This window comes from Eublepharis macularius, chromosome 12 (genome assembly GCF_028583425.1).
Source record: "Eublepharis macularius isolate TG4126 chromosome 12, MPM_Emac_v1.0, whole genome shotgun sequence".
Classification (NCBI taxonomy): Eukaryota; Metazoa; Chordata; class Lepidosauria; order Squamata; family Eublepharidae; genus Eublepharis; species Eublepharis macularius.
Genome location: NC_072801.1, coordinates 69,546,770 through 69,565,653, shown reverse-complemented (window position 1 = coordinate 69,565,653; position 18,884 = coordinate 69,546,770). Strand labels below are relative to the sequence as shown.

The window sequence follows — 18,884 nt, the reverse complement described above, 5'->3', positions numbered from 1 at the left end:
TGGACCGTAACATAGATTGCACTATAGGGCATGGTACTAATAAAGTTATCCTTTCACCACTAAACTGGAAACAGAAGAAAAAGAGAGTACAAGAGTAAGGCTTTAAGATTTAGGTGTAATTGGCTTTTGTTTTCTTTTAGGTATAATTACGAGTAATTGGCTTTTGTTTTCTTTTGCCTAGCTGCTCTCTGGTGTTTAGCTCTGGCCGGACTAAAATAATATAGCATTTGGGGAAGAAAATACAAGCCAATAAGCCAACACTAGAGGCCAATATGGAGAAGATCTCCACGGCCACCATGTATTTCCCCTTGGTGCTCAGATACGTTGGGACAAAGGACACCCAAACGCTGCAGAAGACCAACATGCTGAAGGTGATCAGCTTGGCTTCATTAAAAGAATCAGGCAGCTTTCGTGCTAGGAAAGCCACAGTGAAACTAATGATGGCCAGAAGACCCATGTAGCCCAAAACCATATAAAACAGGAGGGCGGAGCCTTCGTTGCATTGCACAATGATAACAGTCAGCTGGGAGATCTTGTCGAATTCCAGAAAGGGGGGTGAGGTTGCCAGCCATGAGGCACAGTTGACAGTTTGAATCAAAGAACAAAAAATGATGACTGAGAAAGCCAGTCTCTTCCCCACCCATTTCCTCATCCTGCTTGATGGCTTAGTGGCCATAAAGGCAAGAACCACAGTGATGGTTTTGGCCAAGATGCAAGAAACTGAAAGGGAGAAGATGATGCCAAACAGTGTTTGCCGGAGGAGACAAGTCACAGTCCCAGGCTGGCCGATGAAAAGGAAGGAACACAGAAGGCCAAGCATCAGAGAGGAGAGCAGGATGCATGTGATGCTGCAGTTGTTGGCTTTCACAATAGGTGTGTTCCAGTGTGTCACAAAGATCCCCATCACAGCAACTGCAATCACAAAAACCAAAATGGCAACAGAAGCCAAGCCTGCACCGATCGGGTCCTCAAAGGATAAGTAGGAGATCAATTTAGGAATGCACTCATCCTGTTTCTTATTAGGATATTGATCTTCAGGGCATTTCTCACATTGGTCAGCATCTGAAATGCATAATCGTGGTCTCATTATTCCCAAATGCACAAATATGGCTCATCTTCCTCATGCCAATCAAACCAACACTGCATTTTTTAAAAAAAGGCAATTCTTACTATTACTCATAACACTAACATCAATAATTAACATGAAGTTCTCAAAGAAGTTATTGTAACTTTGAGTCTTGAAAGTTTATACCCAGAAAACCTTGTTAGTCTCTAAAATGCCACTGGATTCCAGTCCTGCTGCTCCATTTCAGACCAACATACCAACCTACCTGAAATGGTGTTGCTCACTGTTATTTTGTATCATGGCTATAGTAGTATTAATGGTGAAAAACAGCAGCAGTTGCTCCTAGGTACTTTAACTACAGACATCCCCTCTTAGAGGTTCCCTGGACTTAATGCTGCAACATCTCAAAGAACGAGTTACTGAAATGTGTCTAAATCACTGTCAATAATTAACATAAAGTCTTCAAACAAGTTAGTGTACCAGTTGAAAATATGAGGAATACATTGCAGAAACTGTTGAAATATGCTATCATCCAATCCTCAGAAGAAGAGACAGAGTGAAGTAATTGGGGGACTACTCAAGCCTCAATGATTTACGTTCGCCTCTGTAGGCTTTGGAAGATTTTTGAGCACGTTGGTTTTGTTCACATCTGATGAAGGAAGCTTTGACTCTCGAAAGCTCAAAACCTGAAAATCTTGTTGGTTTATAAGGTGCCATTGAGCTCTTGGGACAACATGGATACCTATTGGAAAATGTTTTGTTTTAATCATGGCTATTGCTGTATTATGGCGCAAAACAGAAGGCACCACTCGTGTATATTTGAATTATAGAGATCCCCTCTTACAGGTGCTTAATCCTACATATGTTCCTTCAGATGTTGTTGCAGTCACTGAAATTCATGTCATGTGAAATATTTAAATAATGTTAGAAGAAATATCAAAGGCTGCAAAATGTTTCCTCTCCATCCTGTGTAAGTAAACTCTAGCATATCCTAGATTATTACCAGACCGGTTCACTGGATTTACAGATTACATGTAGGGGAAAATTTTCTAGCAAAGAAAAGCTATGTTAGGTTTAATCCAGCAAGGGGCTATCACTGTAAACCATTTACACTTTTCTCATACAGAATATTGACAGGGCAGGGCTCAATGTAAGGCATGTGGAATTTTACCCAATCAATATGAGATTGGCACGAACAGGAATACGAACAAAAAAAAAAGCCATGATCATTGCAATCAGCTGTTTGCAAGCAAGCTGCACGTGAGAACCCCATTCTAAATGAACTGGTGGTTGTTGCAACCCTCATTCATTGCTTCATCAGCTATTCATCATGCCAGACATTCTGGCACCTGCTGCAATCAATTTCCTTGAAAACAGAGGTAGGGACTGCCTGAATGCTGTCTGAACTCCTGCGGTTGCCTTGAAAACCCCAAATTAAGCCCAATTTAGCTTGATAGGCAGGTCTTCTGTAGAGCTCCAAATTTCTTAAAAGGAAGCAAAGATCAGTGGGGAACTTTGCAAACAGTGCATAGGGAGCAAAGACCCAGTACAAGGGGGAGCTTTGCAGACAGTACAAGGGAGCAAAGACCCAGCTCTGGCTTTGCCTTTGCAGACAGTGAGAGGGAGAGACAGCTGCTGTTGGCATTTTGATAGAGAGAGTGCATTTGGAGCATGAATTTTCATTGTGGATCTTCCCCTTCAGGTTCCAGGGCTGCTGCCAAGCTATTATTTAGTATTGGTACCTTTCTTGGTGGCTGCTGAGGTAAGGTTTCTGGGAGTGATGTGGTAGGAATCTTGACCAAACTTGGATGATGGCTGGAGGAGAGCCTGCTGGCCCCACGAACAGCAGCCATGAACATGTTCACAAAATGGTCATGCTCCTCACTGTTCGTTTGTTCATGTTCGTGGATGGCAAAGAACAATGAACAGCCTGTTCTGGATTTTTTTTTCCATTCATGCCCATGTCTAATCAATATAAAGGCTTTCACTTACCAGTCTGGTTTGAAATGCTCCCTTGAGGGCACTGAGCACACTCATAACAACAAACTGGCTTCCCCTCCTGAACAATCCTGCTGTATCCAGAATGGCAGTTCGGGACACACGTAGCTTTTGGGACACTCTACAGACAACCACAAGAAAGGTGATTGGTATCTTTACCTCTCAATTCTGGACTTCACACAGAAAGACAACGTAACAAGTTCCATTCCCAACTCATTTATATCTGGTACCTGTTTGATGTTCACAGTCATGGTCCTACTTAACCTGCATCTTGCATCCTTTTCCTTATGGCAGCATCTGAGCTTCCTTTTTCTCCACTTCCTCCCACAACCCATCACCCCAATCGTACTTTTCCTCTCATCCTCTGAATATCCGCTCACTGATGCCTGAAGCTTTTTTTTGACAATCATGAAAAATATTTCTACTGCTAAAATCCCTCATGACAGAGGATGAGGAGAATGTTGTAAAAATTGTTACATTCGTTTAGGTAGTAGGTGTTGCTTTTCAACTTGCACAGCATTGCCCTATTTGGGGTAAAGCAAGAGCCTCCAGTTAGCCTGAAGGTGTTTAATTGTAGAGGAATGGGGCTACCAAGCGTACAAAATAAAAATCTATACAATTTGCATTCAATTGGCTTTCTACCGTATATATCACCTCCATCTTGTTAATGCTCCCATGTGTTCCTTCCTGGGAGTTAAACCCTCAGGGAGAGATCCTCCAGACTGCCCCATCAACTCAAAATGCACGTTTGGTGCATACACAAGGGAGGGCCATTTTGGTGGCAGTTCCACAATTATGGAAAAACCTCCCCACGTTGATATGCCTGAACCCCTCGGTGCCAACAATCAGGAGGCAGCTGAAGACGTTTTTATTTAGGGCTGCATTTTAATTAACTTAATTAAATTAGCTTGCAAATTGTTTTGTCATGTTGGGCGGTCCCAGCAAAAGGTACTCTGTTGATTGTATAACTGTTTGTATCCAGAGATGTTTTGGGCTAAAGAGAGATTCTCTTAATCCCTTTTTACCCAATTACTCCCCGAAATCAAAAAATCCTTTTCTTGTTTTTAGGAATTTAGAATCAGTTTCTAATCAATTTCATTTTTGATCAAAGAGATATTGTAAGGTAGGGGGGCAGGATGGGAGGCTCTGCAAAATCTCAGAATTTCATTTTGTAGATGCGCAAAGCCAGGCAACCTAAACCCAACCATTCATATCTTCTCTTAGAGTACTGCCATGGAGTGCCCAACTTAAAACATCTGCAAGGGCTGAAATTATAAAAAGGCATCTTGATTTATCTTTGAATGAAAGAGAACTTCGACTTTTCAAAGAGAAATAGAGAATAAGAGAAATCAATGGCCCAAAAAAGAATTTCAGGGGGAAAAAATCACCACCTAAAAATAACCCTCCAAGTCAGGCACCATGGTGGGCATAGCTCCAGTTCAATTTCCAAGGATATGGTCAACTAAAAATTAATCCCGTTGTGCAAATAAAAACAATGGGCTCTAGAAATCTGGGGTTGGGGAGGGCTGGCGGGGGGTGGGGTCTGGGAAGGGCTGGCAGACAGGCAGGGGGTTCTAGGAAGGGCTTGCTGTCTTGGAAGGATTAATAGGCAGGAAGGGAGGGGCCTGGGGAGGACTGAGAGGCAGAAGGAGTATGGGGAGGACGGGCAGAGAGGGAGCAAAGGAGGGCTCTGGGGAGAACTGAGAGGCAGGAGGGATTTGGGGAGGGCTGAGAGGCAGGAGTGGTCTGCGGATGGCTGAGAGGCAGGAGTCTGGGGAGGGCAGGCAAGTAGGAGAAAGGGAGCGGTTTGGAGAGAACTGAGAGGGATCTCAGAGGGAGGAGGGATTTCGGGAGAGTGGCAGGTAGGGAGGCAATGGGAGATCTGGGGAAGGCTGAGAGACAGGAGAGGTCTCAGAAAGGCTGAAAGGCATGAGAGGTCTGGGAAGGGCTGAGAGGCAGAAGGAGTCTGGGGAGAGCTGGCAGATAGGGGGCAAGGGGGGTTTGGGGAGAGCTGAGAGCCAGGAGGGGAATGGGGAGAGTTGGCAGGTGGGGCAAGAGGGTCTGCGGAGGACTAAGAGACAGAAGGAATCTGGGGGACTGGCAGGTAGGGGGGCAAGGGGGTCTGGGGAGGGCTGAGAAGCAGGAGGGGTCTGAGGACAGCTGTCTGGTGGGAGGTGTTTGGAGAGAGCTGAGATGCAGGATGAATCTGGGAAGGGCTGGCAGGCGGGGAGTGGGAATCAGGGCTAGGGAGGGTAACGCAGGTGGGCTTGCTCTTCCCACTGCATCCCCAGCTCCAGCAGAGATCGCAGGTGCCTCGCTCTGGCCCTGTCACCCTGGTGCCACCAAGAGCGGCATCCCCCGGCTCATGCGGAGCTTGCAGGGCAGTGGGCACATCACTCTGGCCTTGTTGCCATGGCTCCAACAGAAGAGGGATGCGCCGGCTTGACTGACCATCCGCCACCAGCACTGCCCTCTGGTGGCAGTGTTTCGATGGCACACTCTTTATCCTGGTGCACCCGGGCAGGCACACCAGCATAAATGTGAGTTGTATCATCTATGATATAGGATTGAATCTCCTCACTTATTACAGTTTCTCAAAGATATCATTTATTTTAAAATGATTATCCATACCTGCTGGAACTTGTGATTCCACACAATAGCACTTGCATTAATGGTGAACTCTTTGCCTGTAGGAGACCAGGGGTCCATCCATCCCACTCGCACTCTCTGAAAAGTCTGATTGGGAAAGGTGATCAGATTTATGATATTGTAGCCACCAGCCAGGTCTCCGTTTTCATCAAAAAAGATTTCTTCCCCAGCACTATTGTTAAATCGGACATTTCTCAGAAACAAATGCATCTAGATGTGTAGGGAAAAAATTACACATAAAGAAAAATAATGAAAAATGAGCTGGCATTCCAATTCATTAGGACTGAGAGAGAAAATATCCCTAAGTACTATGAATAAGTTGTATATTCTTGCAACGTATCTTGTTCTTCTCCTTGGATAGGCATAAGACATGAAGGACTGAACTTTTACCTAGAGACTTTTTCTTGTCCATGTGATAAGGGAAAACGGGAAAAAGTCCTGTATATGAGCACAAAGTAAATGCTGAACTTCAATTTACTGCAGTTTCAAGTAATGCTATTCTGTCCTCATTAAATATGGTATAGAATAAGTACTAGTGTAGGGAAAGAGGACTGTGTTTTTAACTTTTCTTTCTCTCCCTGTTCAGTCTGGAGCACAGACTGATCGTATGTATTCTTCTTATTCATTTATTAAACTTTCTTATATATGGCATTCTTAAGCTTGGTCTCTGGAACAAACCATTGCTATTTGGATTTGCTATCTGAAGTGTGGACATGGAAAGCACAGGAGGACAATAGGTCCAAATTGTGAAGCTGCAATAGACTGTCCTCACATTAGCTTATATGACTCAAGCAGTAGATGCAACCCAAAGGCAGAGATGCAACCAAAAAAGCATGTCTAGAGTTCTAGATGTCTAGACCCTAACCCTAACTAGATGTCTAGATGTCTAGAGAAGATAATTCCAGAAATGCTGGTAGCACTGCTTCATACCGGGAGTGAGGGAAATGGTTGACACCAGTGATCAAAGACTGGAGATGGCAACAAGTTTTTTACAACCTCCCAGGAATCAGTGTTAAGGAACGGGGGGTCTTGTGAGTTTGTTCCTCCAGAAATGCTCTGAAGGCTCTATGCAAGAGGTGCAGCTGCTTTAATAGAGCCGTTACATGGTTGGGTTGGGTTGCACTCGGCTAGTTTAAAACTTGTAACTGTCATGAGCTCATTGGGTAATCTTGATTGAGCCACTCCTCTCAGCCTCAGCTCCCCAGCTGTATTGTGGGAAAAATAATATCACTGCCTTTGCTTACTAGTATCACTACTCTCTTTGATGCACTAATCTATCCAAAAGGGTGGTATATAAGCACAGTGTTATTATTGTTCCAGTTACTGGTATTAGTAATAGTTTCCTAACCAGTATCTTTACTCAGAGGGAACCTACATCAGAGTCATGACGTTCCCCTCCACTACGTTCTATAACAGGGAGATATTCAAGTAGTTCTGCATAAGATAATAGATCTTGAAGCACATCTAAAATGGCCCAGGATATACAGGAATCTTCTACGATCCTCTCTGAATGGTCATGAAGGCCAAGACCTTTTCCATGTCTCACCTCTGCTTCATGAAAATGTAGGCCACAATAAGCTTATCTTTAGATTGCCCTAGGATACTTCATTGTGCTTTGGAGTTGACTGATACAGTTACTCCTTCGGAAGAAAATACATTTGATTGCCATGATTGCGGCCCCTTCCTGGCACGCAGCTACGCTGCTCAGCCAGGGGCCGTTGATTGACGCTCCGGAGGGGAGACGACACCCCCCCCTCAATCCTTATAAGGTATGCTGGGAGGGCGGAGCAAGCGCTCGTTGCGCAGCTCTGCCCTTCCCAGCTCAGTTCGGTGCAGTCGCTCGGCCCACCCGCCTCTCCCTATATTGGTGCAGGATTAGCCGGTTGCTTGTTGGGGCCAGGTAGGAATTTTTCTCCTCCATTTCCGAATTGGCCGGGGAAAGGGGTTTTTTTCGCCTACCTTGCACCAATGTTGGGGATTGAGGTGATTGGCTGAGGGTGGTGCTTGTTAGGAAGTTTTGACGGATTTGAGTAGGAGTAGGGTGCGGGTCGGTGAGCACCCTTGGCGCTTCCCTATTGTGGGAATAGGGGCCTGCCTAAAGGTCTGGTACTGCTGTGACGGCTGCCAGATGCAGAGGCAGGTTGCCTTCGGGAACCCCAGCCTGTGAGTCCTTCCCTCACTGCTATACAGCTGAGGTGTTCAGGGGCTCAAAGGGGGGTGACCGAAATTGCCTGGCCGGCTGGGTCCGCCCCATCCTAACGGATGGGTCCCACCTGGGGCTTCGGGGCTCGCCCAGACAGGTCAAGGCGGTGGTCCATGGGGACACCGTGGCTTGACCTGTACCACTGTTAGGTCCTTGCCGCTGTTTGGTTTGCTTGCTTGTACATAGTTAATAAAGTGGCCCTTAGATCCAACTTGGTGTCTGTCTCTTATTCTGACTGGGGTGTCAATCTATTCTATTCTATTCTATTCTATTCTATTCTATTCTATTCTATTCTATTCTTTCAAGGACTTGATTTTAAGGGTTACATTTTAAAATTTAAAAAATAAAAAATAAATCAAAATAAATTTTCAACTCTTTCAATAATGCAAGAGAGGAAGGAAGGAAGGAAATACCTGGTGAACCAAAAAAGAGAGGAGCAATTTTCTGGCCTCCTTATAATCCAGGGTTAAGCAAACTCCAGCACACAAATCAGTGGAAACAAACCAGGCCATCGTGCTTAGCCCCACAGTTAGATATCTGTGCATCTCAGATATCCTACGGAAATACTAGCAGAGCTGGATGAAGTGGTTCATGACAAGGTAACAGGCATGTTTTCTTTCTGCTATTACTTCCTGAATCTGCACAGCCACCATTTGAGATCAAGGCAAATCCTACAGATTCCAACACTGGCGAAATGCTTGATTTGCTCCAAGTGGGTTTTAATGTACAATCAGCATCTTCGCCTCACTCTATCCTCCCCCTTTTTGTTTTCTGGCATATTAGCAACTTCTCAAATAATACCGTGAAAGTTTTGGCTCTTGAATTTTTTAACAAATGCAGAGTAAAAGTGATACATTCACAGGCTCTGATCCTCCAATACAACAAAGACAGAACAATTGGATAAAGGAAAACATTTATGGCAACTCTCAAAGATCATTTGTCACAAAACAGCGCAGAGTGCTAAGATAAAATTCCTGCTTTGTTCGGGCAGAGATAAAAATATTTACTTAAAAGTTCTTATACACTGGAAATTTTGAAATGAAAGGAAAACAGATTCTCCAGGCATACAAAGTTCCTATAGTAGCATTTATGTTGATGTAAGATATGCCACTGCTTATGGATGGACCGTGGCGACCAAAAGGATGACTTACTTGCCATGGCTGAACATTGAGATGTCCTCCTTCCACAATTGCTTTCTTCCAGGTTCTCGATGAATACATGGCATGGAGAGCATGTGCCACAGCATAAACTCCATTATAGATGCCATAACTCTGACCAGACATTCTCATTTCAAACACTGTTCCTGGGAGGCTCCCTAGTCCCTCCTCCCCTGTACAGTTTCCAGCATTTCCATAATAAAGATTATATAATGGTAAGGAGCAGAGAAACACTTGGCACCAGAACTCTTGGATAAAATAAATCTCCGATTGATATGGATTTATGGTCTCAATGAACTCCTGAAATCCGGAAACCATATTTGTGTGCAGTGCAAAGGACAAAGTGCCATTGAGGGATTTTACAGTTAATTTATTCACAGAGAAAACAGATGTAACATCCCATTGAGATGTTATAATCCAAACTCTCTCTATTAGTAGTTTGCGATAAATTTCAAAAAAGTCTAGAATTATTGTTAAAGCTTCCATGGACTGACGATCTCCATAAACAAGGATGGTATTGGCTTTGTTCAAGAAGATATTAAAACCTATCCTTTCCAAAATTTCTAGAGATGACTTAATTTTTATGTAACTCCTCAATTTCGGAATGAGTTCTTTGAAAGCAATGCAAATGTTACTCTGCAACAACCTCGGCATGAAGTTCTGAATGAACATCTCTCCGTCGTCATCATCTGCTGTGATTAGGCCAATCCAATTCCATCCAAAATACTTAAGGAGATGAACAATCCCAACATACTGATGAACTTCATTGGGAACCATTGAGAAGAAATATGGGTAGTGAGTTTTATCGTTCAGTGTAAGATCAATGGAACCATAACTGATCTAAGATGAAAGATCATGATTTGATCAGAAGTGACAAAAATGAAGACAAGAAGATTCATCATGTCTCTTCATGTCTAGGCACAGTATGGTGTTGGACAACATGCAACCAGGAAGAGATGTTGCTCTATTCTTCCATGAAGCTAACAGGAATCATGAATTATTAACAGAATCCTGAGCAGTGGACTGAATTGCTAATACTAACTAACCAGTCCAAATACCCCAACTTAAATTGAGCTCATGAGAGCTTTGATGGTTATCGGGGATGGTCATGGTTTCTCCTTGGATGGGAGATTCCCAATGAACATGGGAGTTACTACACAGAGGAAGGCAATGGTCAACCACCTCTTCACATCTCCGGCGTGATATGCCCCATTAGATGGGGTTGCCATGAGCTTGATGAGATGATGATACGTACATCTTGCCCTGACCTGAATGGCCTAGGCTTGACTGATCACATCAAATCTTGAAAGTTAAGCAGGGTTAGTACTGGTTAGTACTTGGAAAGGAGGCCATCAAAAAGTTCAGCTTTGCTATGCAGAGGCAGGCAAGGCAACACACCTCTGTTCATCTCTTTTCTTGATTACAGGGTCAGGATAAATTGGTTGTGACTTGACAGCACTTCCCACCACCGATTTGACAGTTCAGAGAGGGGCACAGAAAGGGTACTGAAAGGCACTTCTCTACTGCTAAATATCTGGATCTGTGACTTTCCAAGAACACACATACCTGTGGAATCTTGAAGATAGTTAAGATATTGGCCATCTGAATGGTGTTTTGGGAGGTAAGTGCTCCAACGGTGGCCATGGGTTGCTGCTTTCGGTCACAGTAATAATTACAATGAATCACCTCTCCTCTGAAAAGTAGCTGCTGAGTGTTCCAATATGTTGATTGTTGATCAAAAGCATTGTCAAAGATCTTTGATCCCAATGTGGTGTTGGGTAAGAGATTCCTCTTCCCAATCTCATTAACAGCAAAGAAAAAGGCAAGAACATGCTGGTAGTTTTTAGGCAGTAACCTAAAAAAAGATTTTGGTATTGGCAGACAACTTGTTATCATAGATATAAGTGTGTTTCATTTGCAAAAAACATCTAACTGTAGACCTTGCCACAGAAATTCAGCTGGGTTGTAACTTACGTCTTTTCAGTGCTGCCAGGTTTTCGCCATCTAACAAGAATTCTTAGTGCCTATCTCTCTGACAGAAGAATTTAGTAATTGACAAAAAGATTCGCTTTTGATTGTTTTCGTTAATTCGTTTTACACCAACCCTTGATGAGTTTCATTCATTTCAGGAAGAATTTGCTCCTAAGAAGGCATCAGCCCTCTTGTTGATGAAAAATGAAAGACCCACACGAAAACCATCCATAAGAGGGGATTGATGCTGAGCTTCTATATCTTGCAAACCTGCATGTTCATAAAAAGTAGTCCTATACCAGGAGAGCCTGATCTCATCAGATCTCAGAAGCTAAGCAAGATCAGCCTTGGTTAGTAATTGGATGGGAGACCTCCAATGAAGACTAGGGTTTCAGAGGCAGGTAATGGCAAACCACCTCTGATAGTATCTTGCCATCAAAACCTCACCAGGTGTTGCCATAAGTCAACTCTGACGTGAGGGCCAGATTTCATTTCATTTCATATAAATTCATAACTTGAGCCTTATGTAAGACTTGGATTCATGTGAATTTCATGGATATTTTAAAGTGAATCCCACAGAATAGCACTGTACTTGTACAGGGTGCAGGATTTGGCTCACATGTTACCATAAACTGGGATGTTGTATAGAAAATGACTAAATTCTCAATCCATGAATACAGCACTTTGATTGAGATGATACATAAGTTCAGACTGTGCCCTGAGGTTGGAGATTGCCTCTTCAGGCAATTACCACTTGATACCATAATTGCTAAGTTACAAATTTGCATGTTTGAAGAAGCACTGCTGAACAAGAATGTACAGTGCAATGGTTTAGACAAGAATGATACAAGTTAGATGAGAATTCTCTAAAGGCTCAATGCTCAATCTTTAAAACAACAGAGATACTTACCACCCATTTGTAAAATAGTGCTGCTTTGCTGTAAAATTGAGTAAAGTATTTTCAAGAACTGTAAAGGATACAAATCCCCCAATGATCGTATCATATCTGGAGCTACGGAAACGATGAGATACTTCTTGTCGCCGAAGGCAAATGGATTTAAAACTGTTGCTGAAAGCATTGGAAGGCATTAGCAGGAGTAGCTGCAATACTAAAATCAGAGGGAATGCTGGCAAAATGTGGCCCCAATTCCATCTACAGAGCTGAAACATTCCCTAGGCACTCACTAGCGTAACTGTAAGAGGGATAAGCAAATTGTATTTTATATTTCTTTACATGTCAGTTTGCTTTTTGCTATTGATTTTGTAGATTTGTTCTAATTTTGAATGTATTCCTCTGCAATACAGTACTGATACATATATGATAAATGTGAGTTACTGAGTTATACGAATTACATATGTATACATGATATGGAATGTTGATATACTAATTTACAAATAAGATTGAAAAATGTTCATCTTCCAGAAAAATTCAGTACGACAAAAGAGAAAAAGGTATGAAAATCACATATTACTCTTTCAAGTCACAGCGAGAGGAAACAAAACTGGGAAATGCTTTCTTTTGGTTAAAACAATATCAATGTGACATTCATAACAGAAATGTGCAAGCAGAATAGGATCCATCTGGAGTAAAGTTGAAGAAACAAAACATCTACAAAGGACAAACATTTAGTGCATTTTTATCCTGCATTCCTGCCAAGCAGTGGCATCCACAATTCGCCCTCTCTTCACAGCAACCCTGTGAAGTGCTCATGGAGCTGGCTTGTACTTAATGAGGATATTGGTCTGCCGAGCTTAGTATCATCTACTCATATGAGCAGTCACTATCTGGGGTCTCTAGCAGGGATCTTCCACATTACCTGACCTTTTATTAACTGGAGATTCCAGGCATTGAACTTGAAGTAGCTTAAGATTTTGAGAGCGTGACTAAACAACAACAACAAAAGTAACAGGGATCCGAAGCTAATTCTCTCAAACCCTGTGTGACAGTTTAATCACTCTTCCTCTCCTGCTCCCTTTACAATCTCAATTTCCAGTTTAAGTTTTTTGCCCAAACAGAGAACATAGGGCAGCTACCTTTGACAGAGATGAGCCTTCTTCAGGTTAACTTCCCCGATCTCTGTGGCGCAAATTGTTTTGACTGTTGTTCTAAATACAAGTTTGTGAGCTGAATTTGACTTTTCATTTTGAAAGTGGCCACTGGTTAGCTGTGGGATTTCCACAAGAAGCATTTAATCACAGAGGTCTTGATAATGACAGGGCAGATAATCACCTCCTCTGAAGTCCTCAGTGCTTCTAACGGTTCAGAGATTTGAGAGAGTTCAAAAAGTTGATCATGTGCTCTATAATGAGCAAAGTTACGATGGCCTTCATGAGTTTCCAATCTGACTGTTTCAAATCTCACGAGATGTTCAGCTGTTGTGCCTAATGCTATATTTTCCGAACCTCCAAGCCTCCACTGATGTGCATCACACCAAAGTAAGAATGATGCAAGAGAAACCCTGACTAACAGTTGTGTCCTAGTCTGGCTTCCTCTTTAACTTCCCCACTCCTGTTCCTCTCTGAATCCTGGAAACACTCCGAATGTTCTGGAGGAGAAATTTTCATGACTCCCAGAATTTTGGGAGTGATTTCCTTCATTATGGGTGTCCCAAGCTGACCTGAAACAGCTAATTGTAGGTGTAACCTATGCTTGGGTGTATGGGGCTATCCATTCAAATTTGGTCTCTGCTGGTTTTCATCCTACACATTCATAGACCTTTCTCATGCCAAATACTTGCAATGAGTCACTGATCAGGGAGGAACAGCATGCAGAAGCATTCTGGCCCTGCTTCTACCTCCACTTGCCTAATTGTCCTCTGAATGTCACCATGTGGAGGAACTGGCTGTGTGCACACTGCCTCCCCATGATCAGCAATGTTCTAAAAGCAGCTTCACTGATCATGGGGAAGGGTGGACATGCAGCCACTTCCTCAGCAGAGTCACCTTCTGCTGACCATCAATCACTTGGAGCCAGAGGAGGAGTCAGTGCCTTTATACCTGCTCTCCCTCCTGGTGTGGTAAGTGAACACATGGGGAGGGTCATTTCTACTGGGCTACTGTCTTTCCAGTGGGACCTCTGCTTTTCATTCAGTGGCAGGGGATGGCTTGTGGCTCAGTAGAAGAGCCTCTGCCTATCATGCAGGTTGTTCCATTTTCAGCTCCAGCATCTCCAGTCAAGAGGATCAAGTAGTAGGCGGTGTGAAAGACCTCTCCCTGAGACCCTGCAGAGCTGCTGCCCATCTGAATAAATACTGACCCTCTGAGTAAATACTGACCTTGATGAACCAATGGTGTGATTCAGCATCAGTCAGTTTCATGTGTGATTTCCTGAGCGTGTGTGCAATTTGCTGTACCACTTGAGTTTATGATGTTGTTTCCCATTCCTAATATTCTGTTGTACTTGGTCGAATCCAGACACCTTTTAAAGTCAGTCTCTCCTGGTGCTTTTCCTTACTACCTTGAATGGCCTCTGATTGGGAGGGGATGGAATGTTAGAATGTTCAGGGAGAAAACTGACAGCAGGGAGAAGCATCAAACTGGACAGGGGGAAAGCAGTTTGGTTCCATTTTCCTTTGTCAAATCACTGACGGTTTTAAAAGATAATATCGCTTCTTTCCCTAACTGGGACATTCTTATAGATCACTCCACATCACGGTAATTGTAACATAGTGAGGTCTTTCTTACCAAGAACCCTACGGAGGATTACAATAACCTCATGATCTTGTTACTTTATCTATCAGGGATTATGTCAATTTCAAACAAAATTTAAAACAATCTTTGAACATTAAACTGATAACTAAATGAATGGGTATATATAAAAAAACACCTTAAAACAAGAAAAGAGTGCAGAGAGGTCCACTGAGTGCCATCAAGAGAAGCAGATTGTGTTGCTCTACCCTCCAAGGGAATGGGGCACAGGGCATTCCAGGAACACAACTTTTTTTAAAAAAAAATAATGGATGGGTTCACATACATTCCAAAAACATTTAACAACAAATATTCCCCCTTTCTTGACATATGCTATCCCACTCCCTCCCCCTTCGCCTTTTCTGAGTTGACTACCAACAGCACTCTGAGCCTTTTTCTTCTTACCACTAAAACTAAGTTATATTTGTCCCTACTATTCAAGGCAAAGTAATAGCTTCTATATCAAATCTACTTCTTAATAATTATCGAGAGATCACAATTGACCTTTCCCATTTCTTCTCTAGGTAATTTTCTCCCAATTCACCACAAATTCCCTTGGATTCCGTTCTCTTAACTTTCTTGTAAATTTGTCCATTTCGGCCATGTGCAACAATTTTTGAATCCAATCTTGAGTTTCGGGTAGCTCTTCTTGCTTCCAATACTGTGCATACAATAATCTTGCAGCTACTGTCATATAACAAACTAATACACTTGTGAGGCCTTTCTTACCAAGAACCCCATGGAGGATTACAATAAACTAATAATCCTGTTACTTTATCTATCAGGGATTATGTTAATTTCAAACAAAATTTAAAACAGTCTTTGAACATTAAGGAATGGCATGCCTGGTTCTCCCAGGTGGGATGTAGCAATGGCAGAGGCTCTCTGGTGGATATCCGGTAGCCATTTTAAACACCAGAGGCTTGTACACTTTTAATATTACATGCAGCTATATGAAAACTGCTGTACAACTGGCGTAGACCGGGCTGACTGCTTACAGATAAGCTGTTAAAATCTCATATATCCCTCTCCCACTAGGGGGAGAAGAGTGGAACAATGATTTCCATGATCCAAATACTTAAAGGAACAGCACATAGTTCTGCTTACAGTAATACCTGTCGTGGGAATTATGGAATTTGGTTCTGAAAAATTTGGTCCCACTGGAAAGACAGTAGCCCAGTAGAAATGACCCTCCCCATGTGTTCACTTACCACACCAGGAGGGAGAGCAGGTACAAAGGCACTGACTCCTCCTCTGGCTCCAAGTGATTGATGGTCAGCAGAAGGTGACTCTGCTGAGGAAGTGGCTGCATGTCCACCCTTCCCCATGATCAGTGAAGCTGCTTTTAGAACATTGCTGATCATGGGGAGGCAGTGTGCACACAGCCAGTTCCTCCACATGGTGACATTCAGAGGACAATTACCCAAGTGGAGGTAGGGGCAGGGCCAGAACGCTTCTGCATGCTGTTCCTCCCTGATCAGTGACTGATTACAAGGGTAAGGCTTTTCTTACCAAGAACCCTACGGAGGATTACAATAACCTCATGATCCTGTTACTTTATCTATCAGGGATTATGTCAATTTCAAACAAAATTTAAAACAGTATTTGGACATTAAACTGATAACTAAATGAATGGGTATATAAAAAAAGCCCTTAAAACAAAAAAAGAGTGCAGAGAGGTCCATTGAGTGCCTTCAAGTGAAGCAAATTGTGTTGCTCTACCACCCAAGGGAATGGGGCACAGGGCATTCCAGGAACAACTTTTATGTTGCTTCTGGGTAGCTTCAACACACTGTCTTTTTAAATCTAGCCTCTTAAGGGATCCTACTCACGATTCAAAGCAGCAGCTCAGACATGGTTCAAACGGAGTAGATACATCTTTATTTAGCCAGATCTATGCATGGAAAAGTGGTAAAATCATGATGGCTTTCCATCCTTGCTTGAGGGGGGTGAAGTAAGTTACAAACAAAGGGGGCAGGAAGGTCATAAACTGACACTTAGATAGGAAGATATGTTATCAGAAGTGGTCTCCTTGCAATGAACATGATTTATGGCGGAATTAGCAAGCAAGGAAGACGGCTATATGAGAGGCGGTAACTGGGACGTGTCACCTTTGTATACCAGGTCCCTTCTGACAATAGAACAAGCGAGTCTGGTGCTTAATATCAAGCAATAACTTATATTGAACACAAGAACTTCATGCACATACACACCAGTTACTGGGGAAAATAATTACACACACACTCAGAGTTCTAGGAAATATAGCCAGAGATTGGGACTAGAGAGGGGGGAGTAAGTATATCTACCTATCCTGGAGAGTAGTCTAGTCCGTGATGAGAGAAAGAAGCTTCAAATGCCCAGCATCCTCAGCCAAGAGAGCAAGAGGCTTAGAGCAAACCTCAAGGGAACAGCACTCTTGGATCCGGAAACGTGTTCAATTTGAATGGGGTAAGGCTCTGCTTTTATATGTAAAATGTGCCCCAAGGTAGAGGAAAGTCCTTCTAGCAGTTAGGACAAAGACTCCAATGGTCAGTTCCTGGGTTAGACAAAAGGCTTGAGTAGTTTGATTGATAGCTGCTGGGGTGTGTGAATGCAGATGCAAAACTAGTTCTAGTGCTGTACAAAAAGGACAGTTTTCTGATGAAGTACACCAGAGCTAGGTTAAGTGTTTTTAGGGAGGGAACACCTCGTGCCAGGAAGGACTGTCTGTACTTATGAATGTCATTTGATTAGCTCCTCAATCATGGACAGGAGATCTCATCATGGAAGGAGGGAAAGGAATGTGCTAAGTGGGGGTGACGCTGCGAGGCCTTTATTGCCCTGGGCACCAGTGGGGCCGGGATGGCAGTAAATCCAATCAAGCCACAGTCACTCTGCATTCCAGGGCAGCATTCCTTGCATGCCTGGTTCTCCCAGGTGGGATGTGGCAATGGCAGAGGCTCTTTGGTGGATATACGGTAGCCATTTTAAACTCCAGAGGCTTGTACACTTTTAAGATTACACACAGCTATAAGAAAACTGTTGTACAACTAACGAAGACCGGGTTGACTGCTTACAGATAAGCTGTTAAAATCTCATATGTCTCTCTCTCCTGGGGGGGGGGAGGGGGGGGAGAGAGTGGAACAATGATTCCCATGATCCAAATTCTTAAAGGAACAGCATATATTTCTGCTTACAGTAATACCAAGACTTTCTAAGCTGTTGTTACAGCACACAGGGCTCTTTTAAGGAACAGGACAGTGCAGGACTGAGAGTCTTGTGCAGGGAAGGCAGTGGTCTACTCTCAGAGATTTCCCTGCTGACATGAGCAACAGTAGTTTGGAAGACCTAGAAGGGCTCTGAAAATGGTCTTAGCCTCTGTAGAGAATAAACTCTGTCCTTTAAGCATCATATTAAGTGTATAGTTTTAACATTATTAAGGGAAGGAGAGTGAAGTGCTCCCGTCTAAGGGTTGCCTGGCCGGGGAGCCACGGAACGAACCAAAAACAGGCAGGATCTGGTTGGGAAATAGGATATGTCAATTTGCCCAAGAGTGGTGTGGGAACCAACACTTGCCCTCAATAACATTCATCCCAACCCAGTGGGGAAAGCCAAAAAAATTCACACAACAATACCAAGACTTTCTAAGTGGTGGCTACAGCACAAAGGGCTCTTTTAAGGAACAGGACAGTGCAGGACTGAGAGTCTTGTGCAGGGAAGTCAGTGGTCTACTCTCAGAGATTTCCCTGCTGACATGAGCAACAGTAGTTTGGAAGACCTAGAAGGGCTCTGAAAATGGTCTTAGCCTCTGTAGAGAATAAACTCTGTCCTTTAAGCATCATATTAAGTGTATAGTTTTATCTTTCTTAAGGGAAGGAGAGTGAAGTGCTCCCGAAAGCACTTGCCTTGAAAGTCCCCTCCTGGGGTTGCCATTAGTCAGTTGCAACTGGACAGCTCATAAGTACATATATAGTGAAGATGAAGAAAAGTATCAGAAAGAGTGGGACAGCTGTCCAAACACATCTCCCTTTTTCTTGTCTATTAACACACTTCTCTTGCTCTTAGTGTTTGACTCATAATGTAGATGACATCATAGGGCATGGTACTGATAAAGATGTCCCTTTACCACTAAACTGGGAATAGTAAAAGGAGAATGTTCAAAAATAATTAGTCT

General features: G+C 43.1%; 1 protein-coding gene across 1 annotated transcript; it reads right to left on the bottom strand.

The window, feature by feature from the left end:
- Positions 1–136: 136 nt before the first annotated feature.
- On the bottom strand, positions 137–16,043 carry LOC129339700 (vomeronasal type-2 receptor 26-like). The gene is made up of 7 exons (XM_054994279.1): positions 15,943–16,043; positions 10,640–10,928; positions 9,068–9,913; positions 5,696–5,923; positions 3,059–3,185; positions 2,416–2,418; positions 137–1,062 (listed from the first exon to the last, which is right to left on the bottom strand). The coding sequence occupies exons 1-7, from the start codon at positions 16,041–16,043 to the stop codon at positions 137–139; spliced, it is 2,520 nt and encodes an 839-aa protein (XP_054850254.1).
- Positions 16,044–18,884: the final 2,841 nt, after the last annotated feature.